Source organism: Leuciscus leuciscus (genome assembly GCF_965113295.1).
Source record: "Leuciscus leuciscus genome assembly, chromosome: 2".
In the NCBI taxonomy this organism is placed as follows: Eukaryota; Metazoa; Chordata; class Actinopteri; order Cypriniformes; family Leuciscidae; genus Leuciscus; species Leuciscus leuciscus.
In genome coordinates, this window is record NC_138726.1 from 58,453,939 (window position 1) to 58,472,868 (window position 18,930).

General features: G+C 41.2%; 1 protein-coding gene across 1 annotated transcript; it reads right to left on the minus strand.

The window, feature by feature from the left end:
• Window positions 1–332: 332 nt before the first annotated feature.
• LOC309493201 (kelch-like protein 33) lies at window positions 333–11,893 on the minus strand. The gene is made up of 6 exons (XM_082162332.1): window positions 11,180–11,893; window positions 4,557–4,758; window positions 3,555–4,238; window positions 2,456–3,395; window positions 2,197–2,367; window positions 333–901 (listed from the first exon to the last, which is right to left on the minus strand). Exons 1-6 carry the CDS (start codon window positions 11,420–11,422, stop codon window positions 379–381), a joined length of 2,763 nt encoding a protein of 920 aa, XP_082018458.1. The 5' UTR covers window positions 11,423–11,893; the 3' UTR covers window positions 333–378.
• Window positions 11,894–18,930: the final 7,037 nt, after the last annotated feature.

Here is an 18,930-nt window from a genome sequence, read left to right on the forward strand (position 1 = left end):
GCTGACAGGGTGACCATCCTCGATTAAGTTTCCCTCAGGACTCCCTTTTGTTAAAGCCAAAATATGACCACACCTCAGAATTGGTTCTCTTAAAAGGCAGAAAAATCTCCCGAGCACGGTCACTGCCTTCCGCAATTCCTTCTTGAATAATAATAATAAAAAAACATTGCGCGCTGCGCCTGCGTCAGACTGTTGCTGGCTGAACAGGATCTAAAATCGCGATAATCAAACACGGTTTTAATGATAATTAAATTTTAAACGATATTACTAACCGTCAGTGCATTTTATCGTGGTTTATAGTGAAACCGGTAATCGTCCCATCCCTAATCGTGCTGCCCTAGTGTATTGATAATTTATTGTATTCAGGATATTCTCCTCTTACTTTCTAAGGTGAATAGGTATGGGCATCACACAGGCCGCTATGCATGTGTTCGGGCCTGGTGTCACGCTCATGTTCTCCCAATGTGCTGTTGCAGGATCATAGCGGTGCACAAATTTGATATCTTTGTAGTTAGCATGGCAGTAGCCTCCGATTACGTAGACCTTCCCCTCTAAGACAGCTGATGCTGACCCAACATGAGGCACTGGGATTGGCATAATGGCACTCCAGGAGTTGGCCACAGGGTCATAGACCTCACAGCCTAACTGATCTACCAGATGGCCATCAGCATCGCTTAAAACCCCACCAGCCACGTACAGACGGTCACCCAGGGTCTCCATGCAGTGCAGCGCTCTGTCATTTCTCATCTCACCCAGGTTAGTGGATCCTCGTTCTGGGTGGTAAAGGATCATAGACGACAGGCATTGGTACTGGCTGTTTAAGCCCCCGGATAGGAAGATTGTGGCATTCCATACACTGGCTGCATGACAGCATAGAGCTTGGTCTAATGGGCAGACAAAACTGGAGAAGTAGAGAATTAAGAAGAGAAGGGCCAGGTTAACCAACATTGCTCACTATTATAACCAAGCTATTAGAAAGAGTTTGACTTTTGCTATACATTTGCAATATGTTCTATGACATTTAAATCTACCTAACGCTTACTCTGAATAAAGTTATTTAGTGAAGTAGGACATGATTCAGAATTACATTGTTGTTAGTCCTGAAACAACATTCCTAATATTAATGGAAAGTGCTTAAAGGGATAGTTCACTTTGAAATAAAATTTTGGTATGTTTTAGCTTACCTCAAGGGCATCCAAGATGTAGGTGTCTTTTATTCCACAGTAGTTTCAATTTTGATATTTTTAGGTCAAACCGTTCTTGTCTGTCAGTCATATAATGCAGGTCGATGGTCACTGTCTCAAAGAGCATGCACAGAGTCCAAATTAAAACAATTCCCCATCGTCCAAATTAAACAATTCCCCACCCCAAGTGATCTGAGGGCGCGGGCGGGTATAGATATATACACTAGATGTCGCCTTGGCTACGGTTTCGTTCCAATGAACTGCAGTAGCCAAGGTGACTTCTATTGTATATATCTATACCCGCCCGCGCCCTCAGATCACTTGGACGTGGCTGTGTACAAGAGGTAACAACGATATAAATACTGTTCGTTTTCTCACACAAACTGCTCGTTTCGTGTCTTAGGCCATCAATGTGTACTTACGATGGGGAATTGTTTAATTTGGACGATGGGGAATTGTTTTAATTTGGACTCTGTGCATGCTCTTTGAGACAGTGACCATCGACCTGCATTATATGACTGACAGACAAGAACGGTTTGACCTAAAAATATCAAAATTGAAACTACTGCGGAAAAAAAGACACCTACATCTTGGATGCCCTTGAGGTAAGCTAACACATACCAAAATTGAATTTCAAAGTGAACTATCCCTTTAATGAGGATATGAGGGATAGACATACAAGACATATAAGTAATGTTATTAACCTGGCTGTCTGTCAATTCCTGGTGACACAAACCTCTGGAAAGATTTTTGTGAGAATTAGACCTTAAGACAGTACAGTGCATCTGTCAATCTCAAGCTTGTTTTCATTTGTTCAAAGTTAAATATGCCACCTACCCTTATCCGTAAACAAATCAAATATAAGGGTAAGGGTTTGATCTGGGGTTTCGGTCTTAAACAACATTCAGACATGGTTTAGAGTTTGCAGTTGTGTTTGGTGTGTAATTACCTGCTAGACATGTTTCAAGAACAACAGCTGATGTTGTGCGTGCTATTTATTTATTGTACTAACCTCCAAGAATTTGTGTTGGGGCAGTAGACCTCTACACTCTCCATGTTGACCCCCGAGTATCTCTCTCCTCCAATAGCATATAGTTTACCATCCAGGACCACTACAGCGAAGCTGCCTCTTCTCTCATGCATATCAGCCAACCTTTGCCAGGAGTTTTGGATAGGATCATACCTAGATCAGAGATTGAACAAGTAGTCCATAGTATGAGGGGGTAAACTTGAACAAGGTTAGACAGAAAAAGCCTCATATTTCATCTTACATGTAGGTGCATTTCATTGTATCAGCTTTGCCATAATAATGCCGTCCACCAACTACGTAAAGCTTCCCCCTTATCGTCCCAACTCCATGACTGAATCTTGGTTTCTCGGGTAAAGTTCCCAGCATTTTCCACTCTACTTTCTTCACCAATCCGACATGGTTCTGCAAAGAATTGCTAAACCACATTTCCCTGCAGGGTCTATGTTTGTCTAAATTATCATTGATCCTCTCACCCCCAACAAGGACTATAGTGTCTTTAGGCATGTAGACCCTGATATTTGACTGGACATCTGAAGAACTGGAGAAGAACTCCTTAAAGATAGACTTATAGACATTTTTGTCAACAATTCGAGGCCAAGATGTTACAGACATGACTTCATTGAACTCCTTAAAGGTCATGAGAGGAAAGCGGATGGTCCCCATCAGCTCCCTGGCGAGTTTCACCCGTTGTTTGGGATAGGCTTCGATCCAAGACATGACTGCTTTGAACACAGGCAACTCAGAGAGAACGTAGAGGGAGTCACTTTGAAGGTATTTCTTAATTTTTTCTACAGGAAGATCGTGGAACTTCGGAGTGATGGACACATCTTGAAAGTGCCTCAAGACGAAGTTATTGGCAAGTGCAAGTAGGTCGGACATCCCATAGGCCTCTGCGAAAGATACAACGTCCAGGCAGCTGTAAGCATCTATTTCTTGTTCCAGGAAGTTAAGGCATAGTGAGTAGGCAGTCTGAAACTGTAATTGAAGAGATGTACAGGTGAGATCAAACACGCAGCCCCATCCAAGAGCAAGAGCCCCACTGTAACTGTAGTGGAGGAGTGCCTCAAACTTGGCAGCCCAGACTAACTGCAGAGACACCAATTTCTGCCTGCTCTCCTTCATACCGCTGGTAAACATGCCTCTGAAATAGTCACTGCTGGCAACCAGGAGCACCCGGTGAGCTTCATGGGGGTGGGAAATAAATACAAGTTTACGAGCAGTTTCGCAAATGCAGAGGGCATCAAATTAATGCTGTGATGTTTACATATCTACAACATGAAGGCATCATCTAATGTATGCTTAGGAAACTTAAACCTCTGTCATATTAACAAATGTCTTACCATGAAACACTCTTCCCTCTGCTTCAAGCTCCACATCACATCCCACTCTCTGTGTCCACAGCTGTCTGATATGCTGTAGATTATCATTCATATGTTCTTCAGCAGAAAAACATGTTCTACCTTCTTTCTTCCCTATTGCCTTGTCCTGTTCTCTTTGTTCCTCCTCTGTGCAGAGTTCCAGAACTCTCGGAGCTTCAAGGCTAACAGCTGCAGTCCTGGCCAACTCCATATTTGCTTTGTTCAGAATGCTGATCTTCCCCGTATAGGAAAACTCCACCACTGCTGCCAACCCTGAACCATGAACCTCAGGCCCCAAACACAATGCGATAATCTGTTCTTGTCTGGGTTTCTGTCTGAGCCTCAACTGAATAAGGTTACTGACCGCAGCCAGGACAATAGAATGAACCTGGAATTGATGTCCATCCTCTGTGTAGATGGTCAAGTCAGTGAGGACAGAATACAACTTCATGTTCTCCAGAGCCTCGAAGACCGCACCTGGGTACGCTGGATCGGAGTATAGCTTCTTGGGATACATGTCGCAATCATCAAAATCTTCAAAACTGCAATGTCCATCATATTCATCTGATGAGTCTGTCATCTGCTGCTCTTCATCTCTAAATGTTAAACCTCTAAAAGTTGAGTCTTTTTCAGAATCTCCAATGTCATCGGTACTGACGGAGGCAGCTGCAAAACAGTTATCATCATCGTCATCATATTTATTGTGAGCTTTATCAGTGCCTTTATCTATATGTTTACATGTAGCAACTGAGCCGTCACCATTTGTAGACCTAAGAGGTAAACTGTTACTATATTCTTCATCATTATTTTTGTTGTCGTATTTATCAGCATTCTCTACATTACTGTTGTTGTCATATTTATTGGCACACTCTTCATCACCTGCCTTATAATTATTTGTACATATAACAACGTCACTGTCACTGTTTACATGCATAAAAGGAAAACAAACACTACATCCATCACAGTCATCAACAGCCTTCTCACTTCCATATGCCTGTACTTGCAACTCCTCTTCTTCCGACCACTCATTTTCCTCCACTGGATTCTCCCGGTGGTACTCTTCTTCGCCCATATTCATCCATCCATTTCCATTATTCATGTTTTCATCCTCTCTTGCTGTTCTCCATGAACTTCTCCACTTTCTCTGAAGACACTGCTGATCCATTGCCATTGTGTCTTCAGGTTTCTATAAAAAGCAAATGTCAAAAAGCATCAATATACTTTTTTCTGAAAAAAAAAAAAAAAAAACAGTTGAAAAAAAAAGTTGCATCAAATCTGTTTCTTAACTTCTCTTGAATCTCTCTGTTGATGTGGGATCTTATGCTGTAGTCAGGTATGCAAAAAAGATCAGTGTCTCACAAGCTCACATCGTTATCATCATTACGCTATTTTTACCTCTAGCATTCACTATGATCACATCACAAGCCATCTAATGTAATCACGTGCTCCGCCGTTCCTTTTCAGATAATGTCACCAATTCCTCTTACTTTTCAGGTGTACCACTCAATTTGATTAAAAGAAAAATAGGTTGTAAACACCATTGTGTTTAAAGAACATCATGGCAAAGAATGTCTTCCAAATCTAAAATATCAGTCTAATAAATGTTACGCTTGGTTAAATATGCAGTTCTCAGTCACATTACATCTAAAACATCTAAAAAGAAATTACCTTTTGCACTGATACTGGACCTTTCCACAACTCAACACTGCACTGGGATGATTTTAAAAGAGGAACTCCGTGCCCTTGCCTGCGTGAGAACACTATGTGCCTGCGGTGTTCTGGCTCAGTTCTATTAAGTGACTATTATGTGACATGAATTGGAAGGCCAAACATATATAATGGTTAAAAAAAATATTTACCGGTAATCAATAATAATATTTTTTTTGTCCTTCATTCTTCTTCTTTTACCATTTTAAATCTCTTTTAAATGGATGCTATTTGCTTTAATATGTGTCATCTAGGCAAATGCAATTCCAACAGGTGTGTGAGTGGCTTCAATTTCCAGATACCAAGTACACCCATACTCGGAATTGGCCAGATGCATTTAACCCAAGCAAGTTAGTGCACACACATTTGGAGGAGTGAGTAGTGAACACACACACTGGAAACTGTGGACACACACCTGGAGCGCTGGGCAGCCATTTTGCCATGGGGGGTTAGGTGCCTTGCTCAAGGGAACTTCAGTCTTTTCCTGCCAGTATTAAGAATCAAACCTGCAACCTTTGGGTTACCAGTTTGACTCTAACCATAAGGCCACGATTGCCCACCATTCTGGGCCATGTGTTCTGGGAGCATGTGATGGCTGGCATTAGATTCTGATTGAGTCAGTAGAGTCATGTTTCTCCTCCAAAGCCTTGGAATGCTATCTGGGTCGAGGAGTCCAGGGCAGGTATAAACAAGCAATTTATAGACTTGAAGGTTAATATTTTTCTTTTAAAAATTATTTAAAAATTATTGTAATTTTTTTAATGCTTTAACTGAAACTTCACATTATAAAACATTTGATAGATTTAAAGTTTTTTATTAATTTTTTTCATTTTAATGCTTTAATAAAAATCTCATATGACATTTTTGTTATTAACAATAATAATAATACTGCATACTGCTATAATATAGCCTGGCTACATTCTTCTAATAAACACACACACACGTATCCTGGAGCATAAGGCTTCTCCATGTCAGTCTATGTATGGAAATTGTGAATACGCGAGACAGCAAATGGAAAACTGTTGCTCTTTAAGAGCCACAAACAGAGGAGCAAATGTCACTGTCAGCCTTGGATTGGAATCCTGCCGGAGATGCCAAGAGGCTATGGAGAGACAGACAGAGAGAATATACTCATGCTAAGACTCTAGCAATGCCTAATTGCCTTTTCTAATTAATATAGTGACCAAAAGAGTCTGGAAATTGAAGCCACTCTCACACCTGTTGGAATTTCAATGCAAATGACATCCGTTTAAAAGAGATTTAAAATTGAAGACAACAAAAATATTTTTTATATTTACCATTATACTTGTCAATGCCCTCTGTAGGCTTGAAAATCAACAAAGACTCTTGCCATTTGGAATCCCTAAAGGTGCTGATAGGGATCAAGGACTGTAGGCTAAGATGTGCTTACATCAGGGTCTGCTAGTTTTCACAAGAGGCTGACATTTACACTAGAGGGTAACGGGAATCCCGCGGGAATCCCACAGAATGGGAAACAAAATCATTATTAATCACGGGATTGGGACGTGACAGGAAAATTTTTTAGCGGGAGTGGGCGGGATCGGGAATCATAATAACACTATGATACCCAACTTTATACACAAATATACCATTCATATAAATAAACTATTTTAATTTTGAACTCAATTCTAGTTGCACTTCATCTTTATGCTCTCCTGTTTGCTGAATGACGTGCTCCACCCATAACAGTTGGTGGCGGTAATGCACCGTGTTGATATGCCAATGCCAACCACCAATAAAAAAAGAAGGCGGCTTCGCCATGCACTTTGTAGCCGCGAAAAGCATAATCAAAATGGAGTCAGACATGAAAGCCACGCTGCAACAACTACTGTCGGAAAATTATACATTGTTATATAAAAATTTAATTATACATTTCTGGCAGGTCTGAAGTAAACAAAAAATGCTTACGAGTTGAGAAAGACGGCGTAATTTAATGTGTATGCATTGTTTAAGATGGCTTTCAGTTCAATAAAATAACATAAAAAACTACATTTTGGATTTTTATTCAACAAAGGTGGGCATGCTGTGATCTGTATTTTTTACTGTAACTGACAGATTCAAGAAGTGGGAGGGAATGGGAGTCATTCTTCTGGGATTGGGACGGGACGGACTTCCCCCCAGTTTTTTTTCGTGGGATTGGGATGGGACAGGATTTTTTTTTGCGGGAGTGGGACAGGAGAGGTTTGAAAATCCACTCCTGTGTCACCCTCTAGTTCTCACACCTTTAGTACGGTGGGGGAAGCTGTAATCTGCTGGCCGGTCAGCTTGAATGTCTCACATTTGGGTTACAGTCACATGGTCAAGGAAGGGATAAAAGTAGATTATAACAGTTGCTCTGTCTCTTCTTTTTCCTCTGGGTCCTTTCCTTGGGTCCTTGACTCCTCTCTTCTTCTTGGAGGTCTTTCACTTCCCTTCTACCTGAGCTCTGCCTTCCTTCTCTCTTTTTCTCTACACTTTCTGTCTTTCTCTCTATTGCTCTCTCTCTCTCTAGCAATCTACATGCTGGGTACAATTAATTGTGTTTTATACAATTTTATACATCTAATTTGTAACCAATTCAAGTGTAACCATGACCAAATACTGTGCTAACTATTTGAACAATATCGTCACACTATAGCAATGCTTTCCCATATATTTTCATACTATAACTGTACATATTTCCGTCATTGGTATTAGTAGCAGTGGAATAGACAAGATACAGTTTTACACCATCTTACTGATAATGTTTTTTTTTTTGTCATTTGGCAATCCTGCAGCCAACCACTGTAGTTAAACCACCCTTACAGCTCCAAAGGAGCCTCTTTGAAATGTCACATGCATATTGACTCTACTATTGGCCCGGATAGTCAAGCAGCCCTGAGGCTGAGCCCCTTCTGTTCTGTAACGTCCAGTGGCACTTGAGTGATTCATTCTCTCTCACTCTCAGCGCAAGGACGAGTGCTCATATTTTGCTAATGACAAACAAACCTCTTCTAAAGCCACAGCAACACCTACAGACCATGAGTGGACTGTGTACTGCAACTCAACGAATAAACAGAGAAATTAAACTTCAGAGCTTCAATGTATGTCCATATTTTGCTGCTTGTTTGATTACATTTGTTTACATTTATGGCATTTTGAACCCCTTCATCCCACTTATTTGCAATATTTCCTCAACATTGCTTTTAGTGTCTAGTAGAACCTTTCTAACATTCCCTGACTTTGGGAATGATAAGCACTATATATATGGTGTGTAATATTTTGTTAATGTACATTTTAAATTTAAATTGTTGCCCTGATCGGTATGTATGACCTTTGGTAAACCTAAAGTGGAGAAAAACTCTGTTAAAGTCGGCATGAAACGGAAGTTGAGATTGTCATTTTTTTCCTTGTTGTGACGTATATCCGAGTGAAACGGCTTCTGAAATTAGAGAAAAATGTAGGGCGGGGCTTGATTTCGTTCTTCGGGAATTGATTGGATCGTTGGAGGTTGGGCGTTGCAAACAAAATGGAGGCAGATTTGAATGCCAGTTTACATTCAGTTGTGGAGGATTTCTCTCCACCGGACTCCCCACCGTTACCCTCCCATGAAGTATTTTTTATTGAGGAGCCCGGCGACGAGGACGAGCAGCTAAATTTTCAGGCAGGAATCAGCCCATATTTATATAAGCCTCCCGCGAACCAAGATGAGTCAAGTCAAGTTATCAGTCAAGTTCACCATCGAGAGCATCTCGACGTGTCCGATAAGTAAATAACTAGATTTAGATAAGATAGATAGCCTACCATTCGGACACTTCGAGATGCTCTCGAGGGTGAACTTGACTGATAACTTGACTTGACTCAAAACGAGACACACCGATAGCCGCACCCTCATCGGCTCTGGCCGCACCCTTTCGCCATGGCACGTGACCGAAAGAGAAGAGAGGTCGTTTCGAGGGGGGAGGGAAGGGTAATGTATTTGATTAAAGATTATAAGGGTAAATGAATTTTTTTAAAATAATGAAGTGCACAGATAAATCATTTATAATAAACACTACAATATTACATATAAAAAGAAGATTTGTCAAATTTGATTTCATGCCGACTTTAAAGCCTTAACAGCCGCTTTGGCTGTAATTCTGCACATTGAAATAGTCTCTGGGTACCTGATGGCGGTGCACATGATCATAAGTAAAAACTGGTTGGCGGATTATAGACTTTATAGTTAGAATTTGAGGCACCACACAGTCCACTATCACATGTTCAAACGGTTCGCCCAACACAGGGATTGGAATTAAAGAAGCTGGTGAAATCACCTGGTTAAGTTTTCCTGCATATTGGCAAATGTGACAGGTCTTACAATACTATATTACAGTAGACTGCGCTTTAGACCATACCAAAAAAGAAATGTTGAAGGACAGGGTTATAAGTCTTTGTTATTCCTAAATGTCCCGACAACAGGGGATCATGCGCCAATTACAAAACCTGCTGCCGAAAGTCGGTGGGAACTACTACTTGATAACTACTATGCTCCACTCGTTCTCTATAGTATTAATTTTGTGCCATTTTCACAGAAGTAAACCACCCTTAACCAAGAATGAAACAATGTCAAATTCATAGTTCTCTGCCAATTTGAAACACTTTACTATGAGGGATAATTATTTTGAGCTTCAATGAATTTTTCATGAGTTACAGTTAATGATAAAGGATCCCCAACTACAACTTCCATCACCTGGCCATTGTCACAATACTTGGTTTCCACAACCTCTTCAGTCTCCTCATCTGTACATAAGAAAGAGTCAGATAAAGATTTCATTCCTTTAGGGATGGCCAACGCACGTGAAACAACGCATGCAGGAAATGCACTCGGGTATTTCTGAAACAACTCATTGGTCTTAAGCTGAGTAAGGTATATTGCCTTCCCCCTGGCTAAATCATTACCTAAAATAAAAGACACACCTTTCACAGGTAATGATGGACGTACTCCTACCACCACAGAATCTGTCACCAAGTCAGATTGGCGATGAACGCGGTGTATGGGCACCTTCATAACCTTAATACTGAAACTACTAGCCTATTGGATCCTACTGACGATTGATCTGAAAAGGGCAACATACCAGCAAATACAAAAGACTGTTCACCTCATGTTTCACATAACATCTGGACTTCAACCTGGTCCTCCATTTTACCTGTCAAAGAAACAAACCCTTTTAATAGAAAAGGCAAGGGTCTGGCGTTTCGTCTATCTGGTCAGAAAACAAGCATGAATTAACAGAGGTCACCAGCGCAACTTCTGTCCTCTGAAAGTCCGGTTTGAGCTTCAAAGATAAACAGTCAGCTATCACATATCCTTTCTTATGACAGTAAAAACAGTCACAAGTCTCTTTAGACTTCTCACTGTTCTGATTAGGCAGCTGAACATTCACTAAAGATCTCGGTAAGGAACTCTTTTCGGCACTTGCTATTTGAAAATGTTTTATGCACAAGCACAAATTTGTTCGCTAGCACTGTGGCTCATTTAAATACAGCACCACCCGCTCAGGAAAACACTGCTTAAAATCCTCGAGTATCATAAGTTCCCTATGTAAAACAAAATCATCATCCTCATTAAAACTGCACCATTTGTCAAAGAGATTTCCCTTCTCTCATGCAAATTATACAGAGGTTTGAGTAGCGTTTTTCTTGCGATTCTGAAACTTGCATGTAAGCCTCTGGCACTAGCTTGCTCTAAGTCTGCAATTTAACTACATCGTACTTAAGACCATCTTCCAAAGGCAAGGTAGAGTACTCTTCTAAAACTTTGCAGACCTATTGAGCGTTAAAATAACTATCCACTTCTGATTCTCTAAATTCGGCACCAAACCAATGCATTTTCCCACATCAAATGTGATGGAACCTGAATTAGACGAATTATCACTCACCGACGTGAAGTCCTGCTGCACAGACTCTTCAATCTCCAATTTACGAAGCTTCACTTCTTTCTCGGCTTGAATTAAGAGCTTGCTGACCTTCAGATGCAGATCCAGCTCTGCTTGGCTGGCTTGTGCTTGTTCTTCTACCTCCATATGGAGCAGTGCAATTTCGCACCTTCGTCTGTACCTCCCTTCTCGAACTGGAAGTACCTGGTGAAAAGGGCTCAAAGGGTGGCAAAACTGCCCCGACATCAGCCTCAGCCATGACAGTCTCTACCTCCTCATTACTTACTTCAGTAACATCCTACACTTAGCTCAAAATCTCGAATTCAAACAGTCGATCTATCACTTCGGCTTTAACTTGTTTTTTAGAGATTGCTTTGGAATGGGAATATGGAAGTGTGTAGCTATTGTCAACAACTCGTCTTTCCTACACTTTTCCATCACCTCTAACAAGAGATTATCAAGGAAACTCCGCAATTAAACCCGTGAGCAAGCGTATTATTATTATCGCAAATTGCATTAAGGCGAGACACGGCAGGCAAAAACATCGATTTTTCATGCAGTGGTCAGTTTTGAGATTTTGGCCGAGTTTACTCCTTCAATATGTATTATTTCAAGCTGCTATAAAGAAAACGCTGAAAATATACATTACAATGTTTATTTTATTACATTTTGTTTACTTGTGGCAGTAAGTTTCTCCCGAATTTACCAGGAAGTTAGTATTCCATCGCGACATGCCGAGATCCGTCTGTTCACTGAAGTCTGTCCGGGATCGTTGTAAAGCTCTGATTCTCATGCACAACGCTATCCCAAATATGAGCATTTCCTTTCTATCAGTAACCAATCGTGAATGTCCAAAGGGGGATTTAAAGCTAACGACGAAATCTCATTTAGAACTATTAAATCTTTAACTGCCGTTTTCTCAAAATATTTTTTTTTGCGTTTTTTTGTCACTCTCCAGTAGAAACATCTCAGCCTATGTAGCACCTATGTACACCAAACTTTCCAGTTATACACTTAGCAGTATTCTGAAGATCTGTTCTGAGGGATTTGTTAATAAATCATTCCTGGCCTGATTTATGTGACATTTTAATTAAAAAAATTTTTTCGAAAATCGATATTTTAAGGCTATGGACAGTATATTTTGATTTCCTAGGTAATGAAAGCATATATCCTGAAATCCCTCTGAACATCTTTTTTCATCTTGTATGTAATCAAGATGAAAAAATAATTTTGCTTCTGGCTTTATCATATTTTCAGATATATCTACTGAAAAAATATGCAAAATTGCACATATTTAATGAGATAATACCTAATTTGCATAATTAAACATAAAAATTTCAAAAACTTGTAAAACTTTTTTTTAGGAACTTGTGTAAGTAATGAACTGAGGAAGTTTCATGGTGATATCTATTATTTTAAAATTTGACCCTATTCACCTGCAGTGTCTCGCCTTAACATGCTTCATAAAAAGAAGAAAGATACTCTACAAGTTAATCTCTGCCATCTGTTGTGCTAGGATGGCTATTTATCGATATTTTATGCTGAAGTAAACCAGGTCAGACAAACGTGATGATATACCTTTTTTATTCTCCGCCAACTCCCCACTAGGGGGTGGTATTTAGCCATATACCATTTACCCATATCACTTCATCCCCCTTTCAGAGATTTATGATTTACATCACATCAGATATATATTGAACAAAATTATAAACGCAACACTTTTGTTTTTGCCCCCATTTTTCATGAGCTGAACTCAAAGATCTAAGACTTTTTCTATGTACACAAAAGGCCTATTTCTCTCAAATATTGTTCACAAATATGTCTAGATCTGTGTTAGTGAGCACTTCTCCTTTACCGAGAGAATCCATCCACCTCACTGGTGTGGCATATCAAGATGCTGATTAGACAGCATGATTATTGCACAGGTGTGCCTTAGGCTGGCCACAATAAAAGGACACTCTAAAATGTGCAGTTTTATCACACAGCACAATGCCACAGATGTCGCAAGTTTTGAGGGAGCGTGAAATTGGCATGCTGACTGCAGGAATGTCCACCAGAGCTGTTCCCACTGAATTGAATGTTCATTTCTCTACCATAAGCCGTCTCCAAAGGCGTTTGAGCGAATTTGGCAGTACATCCAACCGGCCTCACAACCGCAGACCACGTGTAACCACACCAGCCCAGGACCTCCACATCCAGCATCTTCACCTCCAAGATCGTCTGAGACCAGCCACCCGAACAGCTGCTGCAACAATCGGTATGCATAACCAAAGAATTTCTGCACAAACTGTCAGAAACCGTCTCAGGGAAGCTCATCTGCATGCTCGTCGTCCTCATCGGGGTCTCGACCTGACTGCAGTTCGTCGTCGTAACCGACTTAAGTGGGCAAATGCTCACATTCGATGGTGTCTGGCACTTTGGAGAGGTGTTCTCTTCACGGATGAATCCCGGTTTTCACTGTACAGGGCAGATGGCAGACAGCGTGTATGGCGTCGTGTGGGTGAGCGGTTTGCTGATGTCAGCATTGTTGATCGAGTGGCCCATGGTGGCAGTGGGGTTATGGTATTGGCAGGCGTATGTTATGGACAACGAACACGTGCATATGGTGCATTTTATTGATGGCATTTTGAATGCACAGAGAGACTGTGACGAGATCCTGAGGCCCATTGTTGTGCCATTCATCCACGACCATCACCTCATGTTGCAGCATGATAATGCACGGCCCCATGTTGCAAGGATCTGTACACAATTCCTGGAAGCTGAAAACATCCCAGTTCTTGCATGGCTAGCATACTCACCAGACATGTCACCCATTGATGTTTGGGATGCTCTGGATCGGCGTATATGACAGCGTGTTCCAGGTCCTGCCAAAATCCACCAACTTCGCACAGCCATTGAAGAGGAGTGGACCAACATTCCACAGGCCACATTCAACAACCTGATCAACTCTATGCAAAGGAGATGTGTTGCACTACGTGAGGCAAATGGTGGTCACACCAGACACTGACTGGTTTTTGGTAACCGTAGCTTATTAACATTTTTAACAATTTTCCATACTTTCCATACACATCACATCTGCACAAATAAAAAACTGAATATTTCTTCTTCTTTTTTTCTTTTTTTTAAAGAACATATAAACCTATAAACCTTTCTTTTTTTCTAAGAAGGGTGGGGTAGACTGCCCATTCCTTCTACTAAGTGTGGGGGTTTATTCTGCCCCGTAGCAAATCACTCAGTTCACCCAAAAGTACCTGCTAACTATGCACAAAATTTTTCAAGTACCTTGGGGGTCTTCTGTCCCTGGAAGGATATCTTTTCACCGGAGTGTTGAGAAGGACTGAAGCATTATCCGAACACACAACATCTGGTCCAACACCAGAATTTTTGTTTACCAGTACAGGTGTATTAAGACTTGATGTTTCTACTGGCAGTGCTACTGGGGTTGACACTAGGCGACTACGATTCCGACGAAAAATACCCTTAGGTGAATCCACCATGTAAGATCTTGGAGTCTCTGCTTTCGTAATCACAGTCCCTTTTTCTTTAGTGTTACTAATCCACACTGGCTCACCTGGATGCAACTGTGGTAAGTCATGTGCTCTGTTGCTTTTATTATACTGTTTACCTTGTTTCTCTCTCTTAACCATTTCCTCTGCTTTCAGACAATCCATGTCCATCCAGCCTGAGTTCAACATTGATGGAATAACTGTGACAGTCGTGTGAAGCTTTCGACCCATCAGCAGTTCCGCAGGACTATATCCATTAGCAAATGGTGTTGCCCGATATTCCATAAGAGCAAGATATGGATCTGCTGCTTTGGTAAGAAAATCCTTCACAGTCCTCACAGTCCTCACTGCCCTTTCAGCTTCCCCATTGGCTTGAGGATATCTGGGACTGAAAACCCCACTCTTTGGCGAATTTCTTGAAAAATTCTGCACTTAATTGTGGTCCATTGTTTGATATAAACTCCGTAGGAGTTCCATGTCGGGCAAACATACTTTTGAGATGAGTTACCACACCTGCAGCAGTTGTTGATGACAGTTTCGCTATTTCCACAAACCAAAAATAGTCAATCACCAGCGAGTATTGATCCTCTTTCCACTGAAACAGATCTGCTCCGACTTTTGTCCAAGGCCTCTCAGGGAATTCTGTGGGAATCAATGTCTCTGGAGAGGACCATTGGTTTGGAGGACCAGGGGTGACAATGGTTTGTGGTCTGTTTCTACTTGAAAGGAAAGACTTACGAGAAAGTCTGAGAAGTGCTCACAAGCCCAGGTGACAGCTAAGGCCTCCTTTTCAATTTGCGCATATCTCCTTTCTGTATTTGTGAGTGCTCTTGATGCGTAGGCTACAGGTTTAAGCTGCTTGTCACCTTGTATCTGTAGCAATACAGCTCCTAGCCCAAATGATGATGCATCAGCTGAAACAGCTGTGATGGTTTTTGGATCGTAAAGAGCCAGCCCCGGCGGTGTGCTTAGATCTCTTTTAATGTTCTCAAAAGCTCTCTGTTGTTGCTCTCCCCATGCCCCCATATTCTTTTTCTGCAGTAGATCTCTCAAAGGCTGCGTTTTCTCACCTAGGATTGGTAAAAACTTCCCTAGGTGGTTTATCATGCCCATGAATCTCCGCACTTCACTTTTGCTCACACTCCTCACATTTGTTGGCTCGCTCATTTGTGTGTCTGCACGCACCTTTTCAGGATCTTCATGAACTCCTGACTCATCCAGTATCTGCCCAAGGAACTTCCCACTCTTCTTAGAGAATTCACATTTATCATTGAGAGTCACTCCTTCCTTTTGCGGTTTTTGCAGCACAGCAAAGAGACGCTGATCATATTCTATCTGGGACACTCTGAACATTAATATATCGTCCATGTGGCACAAGACTCCTTCTAGACCCTCCAGCATTTGCGACATCCTTTTCTGGAAATGTTCTGGAGCCAACGATATTTCAAAACAAAGTCGGTTGAAGCAGAACCTTCCAAAAGGAGTAATAAAGGTGGTGAGGAGGGCTGAATTCTATGATAAATGAATGTGCCATAATCCTGAGTTGGCGTCGAGTTTTGAGAAGACCGTGGCAAGAGAATGTTCCACGGAAGGAAGAATGTATCATCGTCGTGTCCATCTGCTCCCGTGTCCACTTTGAACAACACCTCAGAATTATTCCCTTTTAGTTTTATCAGCCAGGGGGCATCATTCTGCTCTGTACTAACAGTACCTAAGAATGCTATATCACTTTCTTGTCATGTTTACCTCACTTATTCCTCTGGACTTGCAAACTTTCGCATAATGACCCTTGTCATTTGCTTGTCTCGCTGGGCATTGAAATTTGTTTGAGTTTGGTGAGTTTTTCCACACCACTTACATGAGATGGACTTTTCTGACCCTGTTTGCTTCTCTGCCATCCTAGCAGGCTTCCTCTGCATCATATCTCGTCCTTTATTGTAAGGTCGTTGCTGTGCATGAACAATGTCAACATTTGTTGCTATGTCACTTTTGAAATTGGCTTTCAGCTCCTCTTGCTGTTTCTTTACCAGCTCACTTTGGCATACACGTGTGACAGCCTTCTCTAGAGTGAGTTCAGCATCCTCTGACAATCTTTTATCTCTCAGTCCAACCACTAATCTGTCCCAAATCATTTCACTATATAATTCTCCATAGCCGCAATGCTCAGCTAGGCAATGTAGTGCTGTGGTGAAATTATCAGCAGAGTCTCCTGTTTCTTGCTGTCTCATATTAAACTTTGCACGTTCAAATATTGCATTTCTTCATACTACAAAGTGTTCATTCAGTCGCTCCATGACAGTATTGTACTCACTAAGCTGTTCTGGAGTGAGACACAGTGATGTGAGGATGTCCTCTGCCTCATCGCCCATTGTATACACGAGTGCATTCACTTGGTCCTCTTCTGCTTGTAACTCAAGTCCAGATGCAACTCTAAATCTTTCAAACCCTTTACTCCACTTTGGCCACTCTTCTGGTTTTGAAAAGTTGAACTTTTGTGGTGGAAGTACCTGAAAACCGATCCATTTTCCCTCACGCAGCTCTCTCCTCTGCACGTGTCGAGCAATCTTTTGTCTGTGAAATTTCACATCCACTAGAGTGAATTCTTTGTATCACTCTTGGCAAAAGGGCTCCTCCTATGCTGTTCTTGTGCAATCTTCTGACACCATGTTGTGTTAGGATGGCTATTTATTGATATTTTATGCTGAAGTAAACCAGGTCAGACAAACGTGATGATATATCTTTTTTATTCTCCTCCAAGTCCCCAACTAGGGGGCGGTATTTAACCATATCACATTTAACCATATCCACACCATCCACACTGAATCTCTGCCATTATCAAGACAACACACAATTATAATGACGAGCCCCCAATTATGTTATGCTAGGGCTAATAGGGTATGTAACAAATACGTGATATTTTAACACACACTCTGCATTTAACTCCATTAACCCTGACAAATTGATTAACAAATTACAAATACTGGGTCTGGGAGATCTTCTCTGCCAGTGGATCAGAAACTTCCTCACCAATAGACCTCAGCGTGTCAGGATTAACCATCACACCTCCTCTAGCATTACTCTTAATACCGGCGTCCCCCAGGGCTGCGTCCTAAGTCCAGCCCTCTATTCACTCTTCACCTACGACTGCACTTCCTCACACAACTCTAACACTCTCATTAAATTTGCCGATGACACAACCATAGTGGGACTCATATCAGACAACAATGAAATAGTCTACAGGAAGGAGGTTCAGAACCTGTCAGCCTGGTGCACGGACAACGACCTCAACCTCAACATTAAGAAGACAAAAGAAATAATAATTGACTATAGAAGGAACAAAATAAACCACAACGGACTGTATATCAACGGGAAGGAGGTGGAGAGGGTGGCAACTTTTAAGTTTTTGGGAGTGCACATTGCAGAAGATCTAACTTGGAGCCAGAATACCTCCCATACCATTAAAAAAGCCCAGCAGAAGATGTTCTTCCTGAGGACCCTGAAGCGCAATGGGCTCCCTCAGGAACTTCTGACACGCTTTTATCGCTGCACAATTGAAAGCACTCTGACATACTGCTGTACTGTGTGGCACTCCAGCTGCACAGCAGCAGAAAGAAAGGATCTGCAGCGGGTTGTTAAGGTGGCTGAGAGAATAATTGGCTCTCCCCTACCGAATCTAAGTGAAATATACTCAAGCCGTCTTCTCACTCGGGCCACAAACATTATGCAGGACACTTCACACCCCGGACACTCACTGTTCACTACCCTCCCCTCAGGCAGACTGAGAACCCCCAGCACACGCACAAATAGACTCCGGAACAGCTTTTTCCCCAGAGCTGTGAACATATTACAAAGATCATACGCACACCCGTGCATACAAACATAGATCTCTCATCACCTTTTTACCTTCTCAGTGCAATTGGACTCTGTGCAATAACTGTTGTGTTTATTGTTTTTATTTTTACTGTTTTAGCTGTTTTATCTATTTATTGAGAATGTGTTAGTGTATGTGTATATGTATGTATTTATGCATGCATGTATGTATGTATGTTTATATTTTTTTTTTTATATATTTCTATCTTTTTTACTATGCTGCTATCTGGAGAGGACTGCTCCAACAGAATTTCGTTGTATCGCATACAATGACAATAAAGATATATCATATATCATATCATATCATATCATATCATATCATAGTTAGATAAATTAAGAAAATATGAAAATAAAAGAAACAGGCTAAGTTAATCGATG